The following is a 23857-nucleotide window of genomic DNA, read 5'->3' on the forward strand; positions in this document are numbered from 1 at the left end:
ACAAACACAAATTATTACACAAATTATTACACAAAAAATTTTCTATTTTTCCAGAACATCATCATTCCTGCAACCTGCTAACATGATTTAACCAGTAGAGTGCCTATAAGACGTCAGCTGATGTCCTACAAAAAGTATTGCCATAGTGCCTATAAGACGTCCACTGACATCCTGCATATGTTCCAATTTTTCCTTCACTGGAGTTTGGTTCAGTTCATATAAACAGACTCTGAACACTTAGTTTGATGTGTCTAGATTATAAAAATACTATTTAAATGAACTTACATCAGGTAGAAGACCTCTTTCTACTCGATAATATTTTGCTAACTGACCACGTGATATGTGCGTGGAAAAGAGGGTTGCATCATGTGCAAACAAATGCATTGAAAACTGTGTCCGGTAAAGCAAATAGTCACAGTCAGCAGATTTACACAATTCTGAAAGCTCTGCTTGTGATTATGGACAGCTTTCACGATGAAGGATCTCCACTGTCTGATGATTGGTTTGAAAACGAAGGTGATTGAACAGCCCATTTATAGTAATTCAGTCCGTCCATCCAATCAGACAGCGTTTCTGAACAACTGGCTATAACTGACAGAATACGTACAGCCAGTGTTGGAAGTAGAGGAGGAGAGGGAGAGGAGTGATGTAAGACGATAGGTCGAATGCCAGCCAGAGGTCATCAAGGAGGCGTGGCTTTTGGGAAGAGTGTACTCACACTTCAAATCAGACAGAAGGCAATCGACAACCGCCCAAGCCCCACGATTTTCACGAAATGCAGTGCTGAACCTGCACTAGCCGTGAAACATGTGCTTTTTGTTTTTAACGCTTTTTTTTTGCTGAATCAGAGGGATGACTTGTTTGAAGAGGTGGCAAGCCGGATGCAGAGCAGACACTTTAATCGGCCCACATGCAACTTGAAAGGAGGGAATGTCATCAAAGAACTTCACCCTCTCACTTACAAACGCTCTTTGCTGTCAAAAAGCTTGCCAGCTCAGTTTCTGGGACTGTGATTGACCTTTTACGTTGACTTTACTCACTTTTGTCATTATTGGGACAGTAATGTCTGCAAGAGCTGTGATTTGTTTTCATAAGCTTATAGGCCTGTTTTAAATTCTTCTACAGGTATAATCTGACAATAGGCTTGCTATTTCTAGCTGTATTTTGTTTCTTTTCTTTAAGGATGTCATTATGTTGAAGTGGAAATAGACTTTTTTGTTGCACAAAAATTATTATCTTGACTTTACGTGCCTGAACAGTTACCTACAATCAACCTAATTGGGGGGGGGGGGGGGGGGGGGGAAGCCCAGAAGCAGAATCTACACTCATTTTTCTTCACAAAAACGTTTACTTTCTTTCTGTATTGCCCATAACTTTTGTGCAAGAATTTTTTTGTGATTTATTACACCCAAATCCTCAAAATTCCCTGGCAAGGGGAGAGCACTTTTTCTTCTTTTTTTTTTTTTTAACAAAATTCTCTGACTGAACTGGGGTTTTTTTTGTCTTTTGTTTTTTAAAGTAAAGAAAGAAAGAAAAAAATTTGCTGAATGTGACTTTTAATTAAAAAGTCATGGTAGCATGTGTGTCTGTCAGAGAGTAAGAGAACAGTGATGTGTATTTGTGCATGTGTGTCTGTCCAGTTAAAAATGAGAAGAATCTGATGTTAAATCTTACAGATCATATGAAATAGATCTAAAAAAATTTTTTTTCCTGAAATTGAATTATTGCTGTACCTCGTTTTAAAGGCCTTGCTCAGCTGAATACTAATCACTTTATTTCATAAAAGTAGCTTGATAAATGACGAAACTGCACCGGTTGTTATTTTGACAAATTTTGCCGTGTGAGAATTTGCAAAAAAACTGGATTTTATAGCTCAATATCAATAAAACCATCAAGTAATATAGCTGTAAAAAAAATTAGGCATCTTCACTATATACAAAATATCATTTACCTTAATTTTTAGCTATCTCTGTTGTTTAGTATACATGCAGTGATGCTGTAAAATTTGTATTTGTATATTTGTATTTCTTTTTATCACAACAGATTTCTCTGTGTGAAATTCCGGCTGCTCTCCTGAGGGACAGCGCGTCGCTACACTACAGCACCACCAATTTGTTTTCATTTTTTCCTGCGTGCAGTTTTATTTGCTTTTCCAATCGAAGTGGATTTTCCTACAGAATTTTGCCAGGAACAACCCTTTTGTTGCCGTGGGTTCTTTTTACATGCGCTATGTGCGTGCTGCACACGTGACCTCGGTTAATCATCTCATCCGAATGACTATGGAGGTTTGTCCAAAAGCACAAAATGAAGTGCAAAAAGGATCAATTTTAATTAAATTTAACTGACTGTAATTCTGGTTCTAATACACATAGAAACATAATTTTTGTGGTGGGATGTCTATTTTGACTTACAGTTTTAATCTAAACTTGTTTAAAAGTTGTTTTAACAGAATTCATATTTTCTTTAAAAAGGTTGCCGGTACCTAATAACAGCTAAACTTCAGCAGTTTCCAAATAAATTGAACCAGAATTAAAACCTTTAACTTGCACTGGCTTTGAGATGGACCCATGGGATACCTACAGCAAACCACACAGAAAAATCTTTTTCCATGTCAAAAAATGGCTAATCTTACTTATACATATCCAGACAAGACAAAAAATGACAGCCTTCCAAAACAACGCAGTAGAAGATCAATACTTACAATTCCATTGTAGTTAACAATGGATCTGGATCTGTGGCATCCTGAAGCTGCATCATCTGCTCCCGGCCTAACCTCACAATATCACATAAAGACTGGGCAGCATTACAGTGAATCTGCACAAACACAGACAAATACCATTGATTTACATCAGTATTATCGCACAGTAAATTATGACTATAAGGCTAAGAACCGAAGAAAAATAAACTGGACTACAGGAAATAAATTTCTTGAATAATGAAAAAGCCTGGCCCATGATCTTTTTCAGTCATGATCTATTTCAGTGTATGTCTAATCTTTCAGTCATGGTCTACTATAAGATTTCAATCCACATCCAGTCTGTTAATCCAAATTTCAGAATTTCAGGGGAATAATCAACAATAAAATAATATGATATACTTTAAGTCTCAAAAATATAAAAATATGCATACCACATTGTGTGTGTGCGCGTGTGCACACACACACACACACACACATGTGCATGAGTGCAAGTGTGCATGCACCCAAAAAGACTCTGTGTGTGTATAAAAGAGAGAAAGAAAGAGAACTTCCAGTCTGTATGCATTTGTATGTAACCAAGGCAAATATCCTGCGGCATGCTTTTGCCAAAAGAGGTAAATGAAAAATTAAAAGAGGATAAAAGCATGAACTTTTATGATATTCTAATAAACATTTTAAGTTTGTTAGTTTTCATGTTAAGGAATTTTTATCACACAAGAAACTGGAAACACTTTTTTATCACTTTTAGAAAGGCCTTTGGCAGATGTTCAATTGTACCAAAAGGACTAAGATTTATTCTGTGACAAAAACCAAGATCACTGAAACATATGAATTATCAGGAAATGCAACTGTGGTTAGCAACCACTACTGACATGTATGCAATGTGTTCTCTTGTGTAAATTTATCCCTTATACCTTAAATGATTCTTCTTAATATCAAAACAAATTTTTATCTTTTTTATAATTAAATCATCATTATTCATTTGAGCAATAAGTAATGTACTCACATCTTCATCGTTTGAAGGTACTATACAATCAACTAGTCTTTGAACAATCTGATTCTCATTCAGCCACTGTAACAGAAAAAAGCATTACATATATTCAAAACACACCACCTTTCATTATTGCTGAATAAATTGAAAGTATTTCTTTTCATTAGCACCTTTATTATCTATGACACTCATCTTCTAGTCCCAAAGTAAAACACTACAAAAAGAAACATTAGCCGTAAGATTAGACAGTCGAATATCTGTGAACCCTACTTAGTTTTACAATCCCATGGATTTACTGATTGTATTTTTCCTACAATATTAGAAGGAAATTGTGAGAGAACAGAACAAGAGCACGGCAAATCTAAAGAAGCAAGAAAAAGATAATTCACTGAACCTGTTCAAGAGTGAAGAGATAAGATTGTTGCTGCACTTACTCCAGATCTTGTCAAATACACATACTTCCATCCTTTATGTTTAAATACTTTTCATAGCATCCTTTTTCTGATGGAAAATAATCAGACAAAATATGCACCTGAAATGTTCCCAAAAGGCTAAATATCTGAGAACCACAGATGATTGTTCCTGTTTACCTGGTGCCATAAAAGGTTAATATGGCTGCTAACCCATACAAGACAAAATGATTTATGGGAAAGATCACAACACTTGTAGACATGCAAAGTGTAGACAACAACCGTTCCAACAACAACAAATAAGAGTACTGGCAAGATGAAAAGTCAATCATGTTCTCAGAAATGGAGCAGTCAGGTTTTTTTTAGGTTTTTTTTTTTCACACCCAAGTCGTGAAGAGCATCCCCATATAAAGAGGGAAGCGTTTTGATGATATTCTTTCCACGATTGTAACTGAGGCGATAAGATGCCTGCTGTGCATCCGGTTTGCCTACTCTACAAAGAAGCCTGTCAAATGATCAGTGACAAAAAGCCTAATAAAATAAACAAGTGTGATTCCCATCCATAATCCATTGTCTTTTAACCCTAGGTTTCAAGATAATCATGGATTATTGGCTGCTGTCCATTCCTGCCAGTTGAGCACTGTTAACAGACAGTTCACGGACATTCATGGCCATGCCCCCTACAACGCCCTCAATGTGGTCTTGACCTAACATCTAACACCTCTCTCTCTCTCTGATCCCCCTCTCTTATCCTGGGTTATGGAAACAAGAACATACCCAGCATGCATACTCCCAAAAACAGAGCATGGCTGCCTACATGGCAGGGTAAATAATCAAAAATGGTCATTCAAGTAAAATGTTGTAGTCTATGTGAGTGTGTGTGTGTATGCAAGACTGAAACCTGACTGAATGACACAGGAAACAAATGATGAGTGTCCAATGGCAGCTGTCAGTCGGATCTCCATATCATCATCATCTTCAAGTTCAAACCAATCATTAGACAAGATAGATGCATCTCCCATCATTATAACCATTCATATTATCTGCACAACCTACTTAGTTGTGTAAATCCACTCATTGACACCACTGTCTTTGCTGGACAAACTTTCCGTAACCCTTTTTGCACTGGAGGCAGCCCCACTTTTCATGGTCCAGTTAGCTAAACATTATCCACAGGAAAGGGGTCTTCCACCTGACATTTGAAGCAGCACGTGAAGAACCGGCTTTAGTTGGTAATAGCAATTTTGACATTTATGGGGTTTTTTTAGTTTAAAAATCACATATTAACATACAAAATCAGACCTGACCTATCTATCCTAGTTTTTTCCTGCTTTAGAACAAGAATTATCTTGAAAATCTTTTTGGTGTCAAAAGATTTAGAATTACGTAAAGATTCAGAACTAATCATAAACTTCTAAAATGACAAAAGCACAGGAAAGTTCTCATTTACTCTCTGTACTCCAACAAATTCAAAAATGGCAAGTGGAGAAGTGATGTCATGCCACGGGAGAGCAGAGTCAATGGCGACAGAGAATGTTCAGATGAGAGACAAAGGCATATTTCCTGAAATACTGATGAATCTCTTCAGATCCCAGATCAAAATATCGTTTACAAACTGCAGTCATAATGTCAAAAGCCTGGAGTCAAATGTACTGAACACTGCAACTTAATTGACAAATGTATGCAGTAGTACCAACAGTGCATGCACCTGAAAACACTAAAAGTACAATTCCAGGCAGTTTTGTGCTAAAATACTTACCAACACCAAAGAAAAGAATTCAAAAATGCAAAATCTGTAAAAATCGCAATTTTCATTATTTTGACCCTAATGAGGTGTTTTAACTCACTCCATGCCAAGAGTTTTTGCCCTTGCGAATCCCAGACAACCCAGGATTTGTATAGGATGGGAAAAAAATTCTCAAAAAAACAAATAAACACCCAGACAATTGAAATTTAGCATGTGTATTCAGTGAATGTTGTTCCATATTTGTGCCAAAAATTAAATCATTCACTCACTATCTTGTTGTTGACCACGGTATTCATTTTTTGTGTATTTTGTAGCATTTTTGCGCCCATCAGAAAGGTATACCAAGTGTCCTTGAACAGCTTACAAATGTTCTACATCACATCCTAACACTATTTGAGGAACTGAAGACCTAGTACATGCAATGAAGAATGAACAGATGGTGGAGAAAGATGAAAATCACGCACACAAAAGAAAATATTGTCTCTACATAAAAAAGGGAGTTCACTGTACACAAAAACCTGATGTATTATCACTGACAATAGTCTTGTCTGGAGTGAAAAAAGGCCATGGCAGGTGATGTTGAGTCCTGGGCACAGCTTCACACACAGTGGAACTCCACATTTTGGGCACCAGTTGGCAGTTTGGTGTCTTGGTGTGTTGTGGCAACAGGTCTTCACAGACCTTGCACTTGCAGTAGCTGGTCACTCATATCCACTCCAGCCATGTTGGTGATGTAGTCTTGTACTGCAGCTGGCTTCGGTCTTTCAGGACGGTGTCATGTTGTCACACTGACCATGGTAGTTGGCAGCATGACTGTTGTCAGCACATGAACTGGATTTCTGTCCTGCCACTTCAGCACAGCAACATGACCTGCAACCACACACACACACAAATGATCATGCAGGTCTAACTCTTTCTTCTTATTGTTGTTTAAATTATTTGTTTGCTTATTCCCTTGTTTATTCTAAATATTTATGTGAATGGAAGCATAATGTGGTAAGTTTTTTACGTGTAGTCAAAGAAAACCACTTTAGATTTTTTTTTTTTTTTTTTTACATTACAAACAATGACAGTATCATCAGTATTAGTACTATTACTGTCATTTCTATAGCACCTTGTTCTACAAATAAAATCCATGTTATTGTAAAACAGAAAATAAGTAAACATATGCATGTAATCACACACACACACACACACACACACAGAGTTGTACACCTGAGCATGTGACATTGTTTTGTTTCACACACACACACACACACATATATATATATATATATATATATATATATTATAAAATACATACACACTCACCATTTTCAGTCCAATCACTGGCAAAAACAACAGCAAAGTCATCCGTTTCCTCAGTGATTTCGTTGTCAGTGTCGGTCAGCTGGCACATGGTCAGGACTCGCTTTCCTCTCCACTGTAAACACCCTCTTCAGTGGCCGAATCTATTTCTAGTTCATCGGGATATGGTTCAAAATCACTGTCCGACGAATCAATATTATCTCCTTCAACATCGGAGCCTTCAGTTTGGATCATTTCCAAAGTAGATTCAACGCTGTGTTGCATTTGACCTCTCCTACCGTGTCGAACACTTCGACGCGACGCCATCTTGTCAAACAACTTGCAGAGCTGACTGAGGGTATGCTTCGTTGTCAACTGCTAACGAACGTGTCACTACACACACGCAGTGTGTGTGAATGAAAAGTTGGCCGGAGATAACTTAAGAATCAGTTCTGCTTTTGAGTTTCGTATCCGACACATCACTCCAACAGCGCGACTTTTCAAAATCAAAATCCGCATATGCGGACATTGGCATCCAACGCTTTGTCCGACGACATCCGCATATGCGGACAATGGCAGCGAGTGAGTTAAAGCATTACTTTAGTTTTTAATGTGCTGCATCATGTGTACTCATTTAAATGGTATATTCATAATCCTGACAAAGTAACCGTTCAGAGTCTGTGTTCACTGGACCAAACTCTGATGATGGAAAAATCAGAATCGATGCAGAACATCAGTGAGTGTTTTATACAAGTTATAGGCATTATGGCAACACATTGTTCAGGACATCAGCTGATGTCTTATAGGGACTGAATGGGTTAAACACTGCTTACAACACTAAATAAATGTATACTGCTGCCAGAATTAAATCAGTCCTCTCGAGTTTTATTAGTGAAGACCAGACAGGGTTTATTCCAGGGAGATAAATAGGAGATAATACCAGATTCATAAATGATTTGATACAGCACCTAAATAATGAAAGTATGTGAGGATTAATGTTAACCATTATACACCTAACTTGCCCAATCAGGCATGAGATTGGGAAATTCTGAATGAGTCTGAAAGGTGGGGGCCTGGGGGCCACAGAAGGCCCCCAGTGGGGGTCCATGGGGCAACAGCCCTGGTGGGAGTCTGGGGGCGAAGCCCCCTGAAGCTGAAGGTTTTTCTCAATTCCAAACTATAAAATCTGTACTTGTGGGCCACCTATGCTGCCGAGATATTCCAACCTACAAAAGAAAAAATCAGTCCAATTCTTCCTAAACTGGAGTGTTTTTTGCTTTCAAACCAGTAAAAGTCAGCCTTGGGGACATGATTTTCAAAATCTTGTCTCATGTGTGTGTGTGTGTGTGTGTGCGGTGTTTTCAAGGAAAATGTTCTCAGCACACAGGTTTGCATTGTACCAATGACCATCTGGTCTCTTCAGCTGTAGTCTCTGTTCCACTGACAGGCATGTGTGTTGGTTGAGGAAAGAAAGGGGGAAGTGAAATGACTGACAGTAGTGGTACCTCAGCAATTTATGAAAGTGAAGTCTGCAAGAGGGGGGCAGGGGATGGGTACCGGATTGCTGAGAGTTCCACATCCTGGGCTGTGTTTGTGTGTGTGTTCAACTAAACTCTGTGTGTGAGGGAGAAAGAAAGAGACAGAGAGACAGCGAGCATGAGTGCGCACACGTGTGTTTATGTCTGGTTTCAACTGTGTGTAAATGAGAGGGAGGGAGGCAGACAGAGTGAAAGAGTGGGGAGTTGGTGGGAGGAAAGAATGCAAGTTGTATTTGTGCACTGCTTTCAAATTCAATAGATCTCTCTCCGCGCACGCACGGTTGTGTGTGTTTTCATTACAACTCTGTGTGTTTTTGCAAGAAAGAGAGAGAGAGAGGGAGAGACAGAGACAGAGAGAGAGGGGGGAAGGTTGGAGGAAAAAGTGCATGTTTGTATGTATGCATATATGCGCATCGCTTTAAATACAATTCTGTGTGAGTGTGTGGTTTTTTTTCAATTTCCATGTGTGTGTGTGCGAGAAAGAGAGAGTCTCTGTGTGTGACTGTGCGCCGCATGCGCATATTATTAAGCTCTGTGTGAGTGCTCATATATGTGTACATGTGCAAGCGTGAAGGAGAGAGAGATCAAATAAAAAAACAGAGTAGGTGTATATGTGAGTGCATTCATGTGATGTTTTTTTCAAAAAGAGAGAGAGAGAGAGAGAGTGTGTGTGTGTGTGTGTGTGCGTGTGTGCGTGCAAGCGTGCACACACGCGCATTCAATTCAGCTCTGCGTCTGTGCATGGGTAACTTTGGTAATCTGGCTGTATGTCTCAAATCTAAATAAACTGACTCTTGCCATGAACCGTCTGTACCACAGTCTCACACTGATGTCAACTGCTACAAAGTTTCTGTTTCAATCGCAACAACGTTACTTGTGCATAAAGTGGCAAACCTTTGCAGCTTTTAGTGAATGAACAGAGGGTCAAGAAGATGTACCCACAGCCCTTGTGGCTTTACAGGGATGGAGATCGCGGGTACTGGTGTTTACGTGTATCTGTGGGCGCGCATAAGTTTGGGTGTGTGTGTGTGCGCGCGCATGCGCATGTCTGTGTGTGTGTATGATCGACGCCACGCGCATGTGTGTGCATGTGCGTGCTTTTCAGTGATATCAATGTGTGCCGTATTGGGATCGCCTTTCGTTATCAGCATTTTGACAACTTAAATCGACCGTTTAGAAACTTTCTGGCTTCAATTTTGGTGCTCTGACAAGTCACTGTATTGTTTCTCAAGCAGTTAACAAACAATGTTTTCAAAAGAGCATTCCGTTTTCATTATTGACAGATCATCGGCAAACGATATTGAACGGCCCATAGGCTTTTTTTTTTCTTCTCCAAGAAAACGGACGCTCTGTTTTTAATGTTAATCTGAAAACAGATTTCCGTGCCCAAACTGAAGAGTTGCACCCATACAATCGGACACCAATCGCACTTGGCCTTGCCTGCGGCGTCGATTTTCTGAATGGTGTAGCCTGGATGTTAAGTCATTTTTTTGTTCTTCACTTCTGTTTTCACGATCTCATCTTGCCAGGCCCAGTTCCACTTATTTTTCACTCCTTGATCAATCTCTGCAGCAAAAATCTTCTTACCCTTTGTGAGTTTTCTCGTTTTGCCAATGATTGAAGATTATCGACAAAATCAGGTATCTTTGCATGTCTTGAAGCCCACGAGCGAAAGTTTTGTAATCCAGACTGAATACGGATAAGCTGAATGATGACAAGAGAAGCAACAGAACACTTATTCTCAATTGGTTCGCTTATCCAAACATGGGGCATTTTAGCAAACGCTGTGGGTCTGTCATGTCAATCGGTCGGACAACGTTCGTGCAACCTTCGTCAGGTCGGAAAAAAAACCTCCCCCCCCCCCCCCCCCTCTCTCACGCCCCCAATTTTCTAACGGATTTAGGCAAATCTCAAAAATGGCCTCTGGAGCCAGTTTTCGATCAGAAATCCGACTATAGTCGGAAAAATCTCATGCCTGCCAATGTCGGCTTGCAGTGTAACATCGTAACCCGCCCGGTACCGTTGTCTAAACACATGCTTACTATGGATGCAGCCATTGTTCTTTACATAAACGAGACTCGCGAGATTCACAGCCTCGTTTTCAGCACCTCCTGCCATGCATTTTGCACTTTTCAGAGTCCGATTTGCTTGAATTTTGACAAGGTTGTGAATCTTTAAAGTTGCAAGACGAGTTTGATGATTGCCGAGAGCTTTAGCATAATGTGAACGCCAATTCTGAAGATGACTATGAACCGTTTTAATGATTTTAGCAAGAGAATCTTGTAAAAATTGATTGAACTGAGTGACCTAGATATCAACTGACCAAGTTTTGTCAACAATGAGAGTGAAGATGGTCACTTGAATGTGAATCGATCGCCTGACCTCCGAAATCATGAATCAAACGCCGGACCTCCAAAATCGATACTGCCAGTGAGTTAGTCTTGATTTCACTGATATTTATTGGTGTTCTGCACGATCTTCCTGACTGTGCTAGTTCAATGGAATATACTACTGATTTGGTAAAGTTTTGCCAAAGTTCTGAAGTTTCAAAGTTGCAAGATGAGTTTGATGACTGTTGATCGTAGTTGCATAATCCGAACAACTATTCTGAAGATGATTTCTGCGTGAGAATTTTGTAATTCTCGAAGTTGGTCGTACTGAGTGACCTAGACATCCACTGACTGAGTTTTACCGATACTGAGAGTGTAGTTGGTACTTGAGTGTGAATCATTCACCGGACTTCCGAAATCATGAATCGATCACTGGATCTCCAAAATCGTGAATAAGTCACCGGACCTCCGAAATCATAAATCGATCGCCAGACTGTCACAATCAATACTGTAGTCATTGACTGCACTGATACTTATTGACATTCTGCACAATCTTCCTGATTATGCTAGTTAAATGGATTATATTTTTCTTTTCATTATGGAGAAATTACATGCGAGGTAGGTTTCTTGTTTGTTTTTGTTTGTTTCCTGTTGTTTTTTTCCCCCGACCATCATAGGAAAACACACCATCCCTCAAAATGAAAAGAACATAAAAATCAGCATGTTCATCACTGGAATTCAAGTTGAGCAAGAAAAAGAATAAAAAGAAGATGTGTTAGAAGTCACTGCAGACCAGATAAACTTATTTCAAAGAAAATCATACTGTAATTAAAATAATTTTTTTCAAAGTTGACCATCAAATTTGATACATTTATTATTTTTGTGCAAATACAAAGCAACATGAGCCTGGAAACAAAAAATTCTTTAGCAACTTTATTATGTGTAGAATGCAGGAAAAATAAACATGTGCAACAAAAGAAGGTAATTATATTTTTTAATCAACGTTTATAATTACCCACTATTGAAAATCGCAAGAGTTATTCGCCCTGGCATGGGTTAAGTATTGATTCTGAAAAATCATTTGATATAGTTAATTGGACATTCATGTTAAAAAGACTCAAAGCCTTTCGGTTTGATGAACCTATTTGTAGACGGATTGAAACATACAGGCTACTAGGCTACTTAGGTAGTGAATGGAAAATCATCCAAATGGTTTGAAATTAAAAAGAGGCTGCAGCTATGACAATTCAATATTGCCTTATCCATTCATATTATATGCAGATTAAGTGACAGAAGCACACAAAAGCCCAAATCCACCCAGACATTTTGATCATTTTACCACTTCTTTTTTTTTCTTTTTTTTTTTTACATGATGCACCTCTATCACAGCACGTCTGGTCTCTGGCGACTCGATGCAGGTGATGAGTCGCAGCAGCAGGTCCATGATGGCTGAAGTGCCTATATGATGAAGCAAGCTACCCACAAAATCTTTCTGGCTTTTCAGGTACTCGAAAATCTGGAAAGGAAAATAGTTTTAACATCAGGGAAAGAAACTTATACTATGAAAACAAAAGAGGCTAGCATATCCTCAAGTTAGTTAACAGCATCAAAGCTTACTTTGAAAAGGAAATTTTCTATCTAAAATTACGTTTAAATAACATACTTACTGTGACCCAACTAGTGCAGACTCCGGCAGGGGTATGACATTCCTGTCCTGTGCAAACTACTATCCGCCTATGCGGAGAAAACGAAAGTACTACGGCTGATAACCTCCCGGACGTAGGTAACCTCCCCTTTGTCCCCCTGGCTAGCGCCCTCTTTTGACGGCAATATGCCATCACCAGCACAGCAAGCAGGGAGAACAGGAAGCGGGGAGGACAGGAGGGTCTTAAATTTGGGTCACGGTAAGTATGTTATTTAAACGTAATTTTAGACAGAAAATTTCCTTTTAATTACACATACTTAACCGTGACCCAACTAGTGCAGAATAGCACAACAAGGTGGAGGGCTCGCCTGTTCTACTGTCTGTGTGCTGCGATGGCCTGTTGTGCAACTACCACAGAAGCGATGCCTCTTGAGCCATCATCCCGCAGGCGTGCGACGTCTCTCCATGATGACTTGCAGCCGTGTTGAGTGTGCTAAGGCAAGAGAAGAGGACCATGCTCTGACTTTATGTGCTCTGGCTGAGGAGGCATCAAGTCTCAATCCTTCTGTTCTATCGCCAGTGCGCTGCAATGGCCCGTTGTGTGGACACTGCAGAGGCAACGCCTCTTAAGCTATCATCCCTGAAGTGATAGATGTCCCTCAAGTAGAATTCAATGAAGGTAGAGTGTACTGTGTCACCTAGGGATACTGGTGCGGGCAAGGAAGACTGAGATCCGCAGCTGTATTGTGAGAGAGGTCTGTGGACCACAGCTGTGCTGATAAATGTAGTGCAAACAGAATTGGGTTGGTGTGTTGAATCTGCACTTTACTGAGAGCCCTTCGAATCAAAGTAAGGGAAGGGAACATATACCCTATAGGGTTGTCTCACTTGAGCGCGGTTGAGCGTCAATGCAAGGAGGTGCACATGTAGTTTGATCTGATGATTCCACATCGGTTGTGGGCCGATGGTGGAAGTGGTATATGTGTTTAGAGGAAACTGTGGCACGAGACAGAGGTAGGCAACCATGTTGGGCTTGCCTTAGGCGTGACAGCCAGATCTGTAGAGCTCCTCCATGAGAGCTGACAGGCGATAGGCGCTCCCACCCCCCCACTTTTCTGTCGTTGCCAAAAAAGACAGCAGTGGCATGTTGCCTATGCATAGAAGGGCAGACATTTGGCAACAAGAGACTTGAGGTCCCTGGTGTCTCTGGGACAGGGCTTTGTAACTGTCCAGGTAGGTACCATCACGAAGGGGCATACGGAAGGCATGGTGGCTTCTCTACCTGAGTGTGGCATGTTGGAGCAATCCGCAGAAAGTTGTCGGCAGTCAATGGCTGGGATGGATCAGGCTGTGGGAGTGCACTTCATGTGCCCGCAGGTCACCGAGTCTCATTCTGTGGTGGAATTCCTAATGGAAGAGGGTTTCCACAGAGAAAATTTTTGCTGAAGGTTCTTTAGTGAGAAAGGGGACCGGATCCATGACAGGCCTCTGGCTATGTGTGGTGCGCACTAAGTCTGCGATGGAGCAGGGCAGGGGCAGGGAGGAAAGTGGCTGTAGATGTGTTGTACTGGCCATTTACATCAAATCACTGATCTGACATGCGTTTTCAGTATGGCCAACAGTAAAGTGAGAGCTGTATTATCAGCGGTTTCTGAATTGCAAAGTGAAATCATTAGCAGCTTAATCTTTCATGAAGGACTATTTCTCTCAGACCAGAAGTCAAATTGCACTGGGACTTAGTGCTGGAGCCTAGAGGGCTAACTAGCCTTTGGGATCCGTCCCTATGGTGAGTCCAAAGGCCCTCTTGATCGAGGGACTGGGGACGCAACTTGGGAAAAACACTCTGTACTATAAATTGTATAATCAGATTCAAGCCCGAATAGTCAGGACAGCAGTTGCCTGCTCTGCTGATCTGATGGTCATTGTCGTACACGACTGATTATCATATACTGGTCCTAGGAGGACACCAGTCAGCATGGGTAAATCAGGAAACAGCTGCTGTGTGCTTGAGGGATGAAGGTGTCCAACATGCAGGCTATGTTGAAATGTAAGGAAGCCGGAAGGAGTTGACGGGGTCTTGTGGTGCGACCATGTGTCTGAAAGACATGGTGCTTGCTTCCGAAGTGACAACAAAGTCATCCTCGGACAGGCCCTTGGCTGAAGGCTGGGGCTCCATGATGGGATAGCCTGCCTAGGCTGGAAACCCCTGGAAGTGTCTCATTGGAACGACAATGTTTGAGAAGGAATGCCCATCTGTAACCACAACAGTGGTTGTGTGTTGAGGCTGAAAGGATCGGGCAGGGAAGACCAAGTGCAGAAAGTGCTTTCGAACGCCAACTGTTTGAGACATCAATGCTGGATCTCTGTTCAAGCAAGGTGATGGGGCGAACTAATGTGCTTGAATGCAGCATCTGCCATGTCGGTAAGAGTGGGCAGAAAGGTACGCCCCTGTGGGTAATGCACAGTTCATTGTGCTTTGTGAAACGCATCCGTCCTCGTCAATATGCCATTCTCCCGATTGTAGAGGAAAACAGTGATTACCCAGGCCTTCTGCTACTAGTGAGGAGTGGAAGAGATGGACTTAGGGTGATTATCTCCTGCCCAGTGGGCAGTTTTTGGGCCCACTAAAACTTGGAAAGAATGAAGGGCATGTGTGTCTGGAGTGGCACCTCTAAGTTGGACTGCCTCATCTCTCCTTGTACCAGGTTAGGGCATCTCTAGCCCTGTGGGTGATTGTTGTAGGCAAATGAGTTGGGTTGACTTGTCCCTCCATGCACCAAGAGAGGGCATCCTTAGCCCTGTGGGTGGGAAGGGAGTGTGTGTGGGTCCCCAAGGACCAGCCACTACTGAAATGTGAAGGAGCATACATTCAGGTGTGAATGAGGCAGTTTTGTCTGTGAGTGCAGTCATCGTCCGAAAGCAAGGTAGGGATGAATTTATGAAAATAAATACAAATATGTGCAATGGGATTATAAACTTCCATCAACTCAAGTGATGGTGTCAGGAATAGGCCAATGACAAGACAAGAGATCTAGTCACGAGAAATAAGCGGCTGTATAAGCAAACGTGTAGCGAGCACAGATATACCCAAGTAAATGGTAAGTGTCCATAATCCGTAATGGGAAGGAATCTGTGTATGCACCTAAATATAAGAGATGTATATACGCATATGAATAAAGTGCCAGTATGTAGACACAGAGAGATCTGGGCATGTGAACAGAATGACGCAATTGAAAGTGTGTTGCAATATTGCTATGTAGGGAATGTCAATGAATAGATGTCAATGAATGGAGATAGAAATAAAATTGTACATGTTAATATGAAAGTCGTATAAACCTCTCCAGTAAGCGCACACATGTGTATACCGAGGGATAATTATACATCTATAAGTGTAAAAAGAAATGTGTATAAATGTAGCAAGATATGGTATACATCTATATCTATATATATATATATATATACACACACACAATATTTTTTTATTTTATCTTATTTTATTTTATTTTATTTTTTAGTTGTTTTTTTTATCAAAAAGAACAGAAGGGGAAATATAGTGATTTATTTCCTGTTATTGTGTATAACCAGAAGAGAATGGTAATGGGGATGGTTGCTTGCAGAGGACTATGCGCAAGTGTGGGGGGATGAAGAACCCCAAAGTTCAGTGGCCATTATCCTGAGAAACAGCAAGAAAGGTGCAGCTGCTATGCAAAGTTGTGTAAAGTCCATGAATGGGCATCAGGACCCAATGAGAAACCGAAGGAAAACATTGTTGGTGGACAGCACGGGGGGCAGGAGTGACGTGCTGTGTTGGCGAAAGTAACTACAGCGTTAACCGCCTAGGTTACAGATGCGGAGTTGTCTCCCTTGGCGCCAATAATCGTCGAAAAGGATGGTGTCTTTGGAGCACATATTCCCTGGTGCGATGTGTCCTCGCCATAGAGGGAGGAGTGTCATGCTGCGTGTGAGAGTCCGTGGTTCGATGCCACTGTAACCGACACAGGTGAAAATGGCCGCAAGGGGAATAATTATAATGTCCCTTAGCGCCGTGGGCATCCCAACCCTGAATCGGTCGCCATCGGACGCGAGACGGTCGGGGCATGTGGCCTGACAGCGCCGTAATCCAGTGTTATGGGCGTCGTGGACAAGGGGGTAACAAGTCCCTCGGCTTGCCGTGGGATGTGCATCCCCCAGTAGCTGAACGGCGGTCCAACCTCGCGAATAACTCCTGCGAGAGGACCGACATTCAGCTGTTGTGTGTTGACTGATAAAGGGATAGACAAGATCGGCCCGAGCACTGCCGAGAGGCAGGATCGAGTTATTAAGAGGCACTCCAACGTGGAAGTGCCAATATTAGTCTGGGCAACAGCAGAGTTAGGCAGTGGGGCAGAAGAATCCAGCACTGCCAAGTTTCCAATGGGACGTGCACGTACCTGCTCTGTGTGCAGGCGCAAGGTGTGGCACGGGGAAGCAGAGTGGTGCATAATTGCTGCAGCAAGTTAGCGATGAGTTGCTGATTGTTTGGTTGAGCAGCTTGATGAGACGCCATTAGTGGATGGGAAACAGCAGCAATCGGCGGTGTGGCATATGGGGGCATCACTGCATAGCTTGGTGGGACCGTGCACACACGCGCACTGTAGGCGAGGGGCAGTGCCGGTGCAAGGGAAATAACTGCGGCGGTCACCGGCAAGGGTGCCGAAGCAGGGGTTGCCTCCCTAGGCCAGGAAATTTAGATTAAAATTTGCGTTAGGTCAAAATGTCTGCAACAAAACCGTTCTTTTTACGATAAAATAGAATAAATCATACTTATCACACTGACATAAAGTTGGCCACTACAGGGGGGCGGGAACATAGGTAGATTTTGATTTTTAATGTCCAGAATCAAATATTTTTATTACTTCTGCCTGTGCGAGAGCGCCTTACAAAGAGTTGCAAGGCAAGCACAGGCAAAGGTTACGCAAGCGTGGTATAAGGGGTCGCCAGAGGAAAGCGTTCAGAGCGGTACTGTACATGTAGACTGACTGCTGCCGCGCTGATGCTGATCTGTGAGCAGGTCACTGCGGCAGACAACTGATTCTGAACAGTAAGCTAGGAACAGAGCTCTTTCGGGTCAAAAGGAAACAAACATTTTCAATTTCATGTATTTTATACTAAAGTGGTAGAAGATGCAAATCCGCTTTTATGAATGTTTTCCAGTTTCCTACCATTCATGACATATCATAAAGAATGAAATCAGTATCATAATGACTGCAAAGGTGAATTTACGAAGGCAGCACGGGATCATTTAGTTCATAAGTACAATTTTGTTGATATTTTACGCAATGCACAACTTGGATATACTCCATGCTCCGCTTATTAACATGTAGAATATAAATATCTAAATATGTGTTAACCCATTTCAGTTTCAATGAACATTATCGACGCTATGTCCAGACAATAAACTGGGAAAGTATGGAGGGCAGATGATGGCAAAATTGAACATCATGTCTTGATGTGAAAAGAACGGTATGAATTACAAATTTTTCTTTGGAAATGAACTGGTATTTGCAAATGTGACTCACGAACCCTGGCGCAGTAGACATCGATTTAGCGTGGGATATAAATAATAATCATAATGATAACAACGGATCATAAATTTTATTAATGATTATGTAAAACTTTCTTGTAACACGTGTAACATTGAATCCAAGTTACCTAAACTAACTTTCCCGACACAGATGTTTGAATTACTGGATTTATAATAATGATAGTAATGAATCTATCACGCGATCCTTAGCCAATGCAATGCATTGAAACAAAGCCTGTGCAAAATTATGTATTTTATTAATGATTACCTAAAACCTTATGACATATCTAACATGGAACCCAAAATACCTAAACTAACTCCCCCACCCTGAATGATTTTATTTTTCAGAAACACTGCAGGCACTCCATTTTCACATCAATTCTCCCCAGTGTTTCGTTCCACACTTCGTCTGTCTTGTTAACTGATACATCATTTCGTGATAAAACTTCACCAGACAGCAAAAGCCAACAAGTCTACTTTGAACTTTCTTGTTTGGAACTTTTGCTGCAACAAGTCTTCAACTGAAAACAGTCTTACTGAACTACATGTGTTGACTTGGTTCAAAATCTTACGCCAGTATCCGTATATTACCGCATCTCGCCATCTGTCAGAAACAGTGATTATGTCTAAACTTAATCGGATCAGACATAAATGTACAAACAAACCATAACAACGACGAAATTAACATACACAGTTTTGTTGTTGTTGTTTTAATATAGCAACAACGGGGTGCGAATGAAATATCGGAGATTTCCGTGTATCATATGTACATCTCACACGCTGTCGGAAACAACACATTCTCTGAATCCGTGTTCAAACACACACGATTGAAGGGCGTTTGTCAAACCGATTTACGCTTTCCCGCGATGAATCTGCATGATTTATGTGGAAACAGTTCTAAATTTGTTTATATGTATATTTTTATTGGGTCATTTACATGCACTGAAGTAACACAGAAAAGCGGAACTGAAAATTAATATGCAACGTCGATTGCATTTAAATAGTTGAAGTCATTTTTTTTTCAGAAAATGAGTATATGTGCTGCAGAAGGTAGATGTGTTGACCACCTGTTGCAAGTAAAGAATGTGTAGTGTATTCATGAATGTGCTTGCCTTTGAACGAATAAAAATACGTCAAGAGGAACGGGTTGTTTATGTCTGTCACACGGGGTTTTTTGCGTAATATTTAAAACTTAATGTACCATTTTTACTGATAATCAATGTTTTATTATCACAACGAATGAATATAGATCAGGTCTGTATTACTGGATTTTAATCAGGTTTGTACTTACTTGTTTCTGACCACTTCATGTTCAGACACATTGTCATGTCACAAAATGGCGCCAAAATTTTCGATGTTTTTAATAATTTTCAACACATTTAAGACACAAGAACAAACCATATTCTCACAAAATTGTTGCAGACATTTCTCTAATGAATTGCAATCCTGATAACATGTGAAACATTTGAATGATCATTGTAAACACATGTTTATACTGACTGAGAGACCCCCATTTCCAACAAAGTTCTGGAGACTGACCCATTTTCATTTTCCAGGCAATCTTTGCTCTTCATAACTATCTGATGCACTTCATTTTGCCACCTTCATACTCCAGCCAGATACATTTTCTTTCCCATGCTAAACCGACGTGTCTACTGCAGCAGGGTTCATGAGTCACATTTGCAAATACCGCTTCATTTCCAAAGAAAAATATAAATTTCATACCGTTCTTTTTACATCAAGACATGATGTTGGTCGATTTTGCCATCATCTATCTTCCATGCTTTCTGAATTAATTGTCTGGACAGTGCTCCGACAATGTTCATTGAAACAAACCTAGTTAACAGGTATTGAGATATTCATATACTTCACGTTAATAAGCAGAGCATGAAGTATTTCCAAGTTGTGCATTACGTAAAATGTCAACATAATTATTCCTGCGAACTAAATGATCCCATCCCGTGCTGCTTTCGTAAATTCACCTTTGCAATTAGTATAATACCGATTTCATTCTTTATGAAACGTCAGGACTGGTAAGAAACTCTAAAACATTCATAAGAGCAAACTTGCGTTTTCTACCAATTTAGTATGTAATAGATGAAATTAAAAATTTTGTTTCCTTTTGACCCCAAAGAGTTCTCTTATTTTCTGTACGGTATCTGTCATCTGCCGCAGTGACCTACTAACGGAAGTATAGGACAGCATCAGCACGGCAGCAGTCAGCCACAAGTACTGTACCGCGCTAAACGCTTTCCTCTGGCGACCCCTTATACCGCGCTTGTGTAACCCTGGCTTGCTCATGCCTTGCCACTCTTTGTAAGGCGCTCTGTCATGGCCAAATGTGTGAGAAATAATTATTAAAAATCAAAATCTAATCATGTTCCTACCCACCTACAGTGGTCAAGTTTATATCAGCGTGATCAGTATGATTTATTCTATTTTATCGTGAAAAGAACGGTTTTGTTGCAGACATTTTGACCATTTTTGTATCTATCCAAGACTACCCTTGGATCGGGCGCTCCGGACAAGGAGGGGGGTGCACGCGTATGGGCGAGCATGTCCCCTAGTGGTCCACCTTCCTCCCTACACCAGGGGAGGGCATCCCTACGCGCCTCGGTCGCCATTGGATCCAAGACGGTCGAGGCATGCTGCATGGGGGGTCGCGTGATCCGATGTCACAGCCGCCACCACGGACGCATCGCACATAGGACCCAGTCTAATGTGCAGATCCAAAACAAGCTGCTTTTTTTTTTGTTCGGTTTTTTTGTTTTTTGTTTTTTTGGTGTTGTTTCCCCAAAGGGATTGTGGCACATTCCATTGGTGCAACTGTGGGTATGGGTAAAGAGATAGAGGAGGTCGACTCGTACACTGCCGACTGGCAGGGCCGAGAAAACGCGGATCGCGTAAAGTGCGTTCGCGGATCGATAAAAATGACATTAAAGGCAACACTGACCTGAGTGTGTGGCAACAAACCTCTAGAAGTCACCAGAGGAGGTGTAGGAGGTGGTGGAGGTCTGGAGTCGACCGGAGAGCCACAGGAAGTGGAGGAGGCGGCGGGGTGGCGCTGTTGCGAGGGCCAGGAGTAGAGGGCCCAGAGTGTCAGCGAATCGATTGCGATCGCACCTTAATTTTAGCACGATCGCCCAATCGAGCTACATAATTATGTGACCTGGTTGGAGACATAATTTCACAACCAACAAGAACGCCAGAGAGTCGACAGACAGACAGAAAAAACGAAAAAACTTAGCCGTATGGAGAACACAGGAACAGGAGTCATGATGGCTGCCGGAAAAAGAGGCCGCTAGCCAGGGGGACAAAGGAGAGGTTACCTACTTCCGGGAGGTTATCGGCCGTAGTACTTTCGTTTTCTCAGCATTGGCGGATAGTAGTTTGCACAGGACAGGAATGTCAGGCCCCTGCCGGAGTCTGCACTAGTTGGGTATGGTTAAGTATGTGTAATTGAATTGTTATTTCAATCAAAGTTATGGTCAAACAGTTGATCATTTCAAAAGACTATTTTCTTATTTGAATCAAGATTAGGGTCAGATATCCAACTGCATTTAAAAGAATTTGATGTAATACACCCATCCATGCAAAATATTTTATAAAATGTTCATTCTGCTGTTCAAATCAATTATTCCAACTGCAACTCTTATATGCTGTAATGGTCAAAGATAAAAACAGTAAGACCTCTTTCAATAATGAACAACATTACTTTCGTTTTCTATCACATTTTCGCTGTTGCTATTGTTGGCATTGTACAGAAAATAAAACAAGATTCTAGCCACCTCTCCTGTATCATACGTCCTGGCAGCCATGTTGACACGCTCAACAACTTTACGCTTTACAAAATGAAAAAAACAGCATCAAAATCAAGCTAAAACTTGCTAAAATATTGCTTCAAACATGCATCCAGGCAGTCGACATTTGCAAAAAAGTAAGTGTATCACAAATGACCAGCTGGGCTGTTGATAATGTGGTTACCCTTAAACCATGGAGATATATATATATATATATATATATATATATATATATATATATATATATATCTGCAGATGGAAGTTAAAGGCTTAATAAATAGTTCCCTCAGTATATTTAGGCTGTTGTCGCATTACATCTCAGAATTTTGCTGCTCCTTGCAAATGTATGCATCAATGTTACTGCAATACAATGCTGGTGAAATTGTTATTCTAACTAAAAATGATAAAATGACCTGTGTTGATACAAGATAACGCAGAAGTTTTATGAAAAACAAAAATGTAATAATGGTGGTGTGTGTCCATCGAGATCGATGATGACCATCGTTGTCATCCAGCTGGGGGATGGGGGAAGGGTGGTGGTGGGGTGGGGGGGAGGATGCAAATGAATCTATCTGTGAATGCGCAGATGGCTGAATAGTCCAATCTGCGCACGAATAATAACATAACTGCAGAACATTCCAATAAGAGCAGTCATTATAATTAGAATGTGTAGGAAGAACTGTTGTTAGTTTTCCATGTCAAAGCCAAGTTTGGTGCAAACAGAATATTTCCAGAAAAAAAATGTTCATACCACCAACATCCACATACATACAATGAGACATACAAACAACTAAAACAGGGTTATTACACACTCACTCATAGTGCTTACACACATGATCTAACAAAACACAAACAAAATGAAAAGTGAATCTTATCAAAGCAAAGAGAACAAAAATCATGTGTGTTTTTTGTTTTTTTATCATTGCCTACCATTTCACTCTTCCTTGTGATGAGGAGTCCCATGACTTTAGAAAAAAACGAAGCCAGCAGAGGGTTGAGAGGCCTCTCAGACTCCAAAAACGAGTACAGTTGGTCGACTAGTTCCCTGTCACTAGCGAGTTTATCGTTGATCTGAGATACATCAGATGTCAGCAGTTCACATGCTGTGTTAGGGTACCTGAAGAGCAAACACAAACATATAATGATCAGAAATTCTACACCCCTCCTTACAAATAGTATTTCATTGTTCACTACATAAGAGCATTCATGTATAAGACTATAACGAATATAACTTTTCACCCCTTCACTTTGTAGTATTATCTTCTAATAATCTGATAATGCAGGGAAAAACACTTAATAGAAATTTCAACCATCTTTTTATTTTTCAGTGACATTTTCTTAACACCTTGATTTAATGGTCAATGTCACAGTTTCAAGCCAAAACAATCTAGCCAAAACAATCTCACAATCATGCTTTTACAAATGCCTTAGGTATAAGTTGTTAAAAAAAATTTAAAATAAAGAAAAAAGATTACCGTTCACATTTCAATGTGTATTTATCAAAAAATCCAAAAAATAAAATAAAACAGATACACACACACACACACACACACACACACATATATATATATATATATATATATGTGTGTGTGTGTGTGTGTGTGTGTGTGTGTGTGTGTGGGCGTGTGTGTGTGTGTGTGTGAATGGGCTGAGACCTTTATTTTAAAACACTTTCTTTTTCTTTTTTCTTTTTCTTTTTTTTAATGAAATTTTCTAAATTAGTAAATACCTCGAGTCTGTGCCACAGTTTCAAAACCATGTTTCAATCCAAAAATATCTCAAAAAACAATGATGCTATAGCAAATGCCTTGAGTATCAAGTTGTCAAAAAAAGACCACCATACAAATT

At 40.6% G+C, this 23857-nt stretch overlaps 1 protein-coding gene across 7 annotated transcripts in view; it reads right to left on the reverse strand.

The window, feature by feature from the left end:
* Positions 1-23857, reverse strand: part of LOC143283116 (serine/threonine-protein phosphatase 6 regulatory subunit 3-like) — a 146173-nt gene that overhangs the window by 100110 nt on the left and 22206 nt on the right. For all 7 annotated transcript variants that reach the window (XM_076589249.1, XM_076589248.1, XM_076589246.1 and 4 more), the window contains exons 5-8: positions 22940-23126; positions 12380-12517; positions 3705-3770; positions 2702-2814 (exon numbers count right to left, since the gene is read on the reverse strand). In XM_076589249.1, the coding sequence (XP_076445364.1) occupies positions 2702-2814; positions 3705-3770; positions 12380-12517; positions 22940-23126 (504 nt within the window). The remainder of the gene's footprint in view (positions 1-2701; positions 2815-3704; positions 3771-12379; positions 12518-22939; positions 23127-23857) is intronic.

The sequence above is a fragment of the Babylonia areolata genome, chromosome 6 (genome assembly GCF_041734735.1).
Source record: "Babylonia areolata isolate BAREFJ2019XMU chromosome 6, ASM4173473v1, whole genome shotgun sequence".
NCBI classification, from domain to species: domain Eukaryota; kingdom Metazoa; phylum Mollusca; class Gastropoda; order Neogastropoda; family Buccinidae; genus Babylonia; species Babylonia areolata.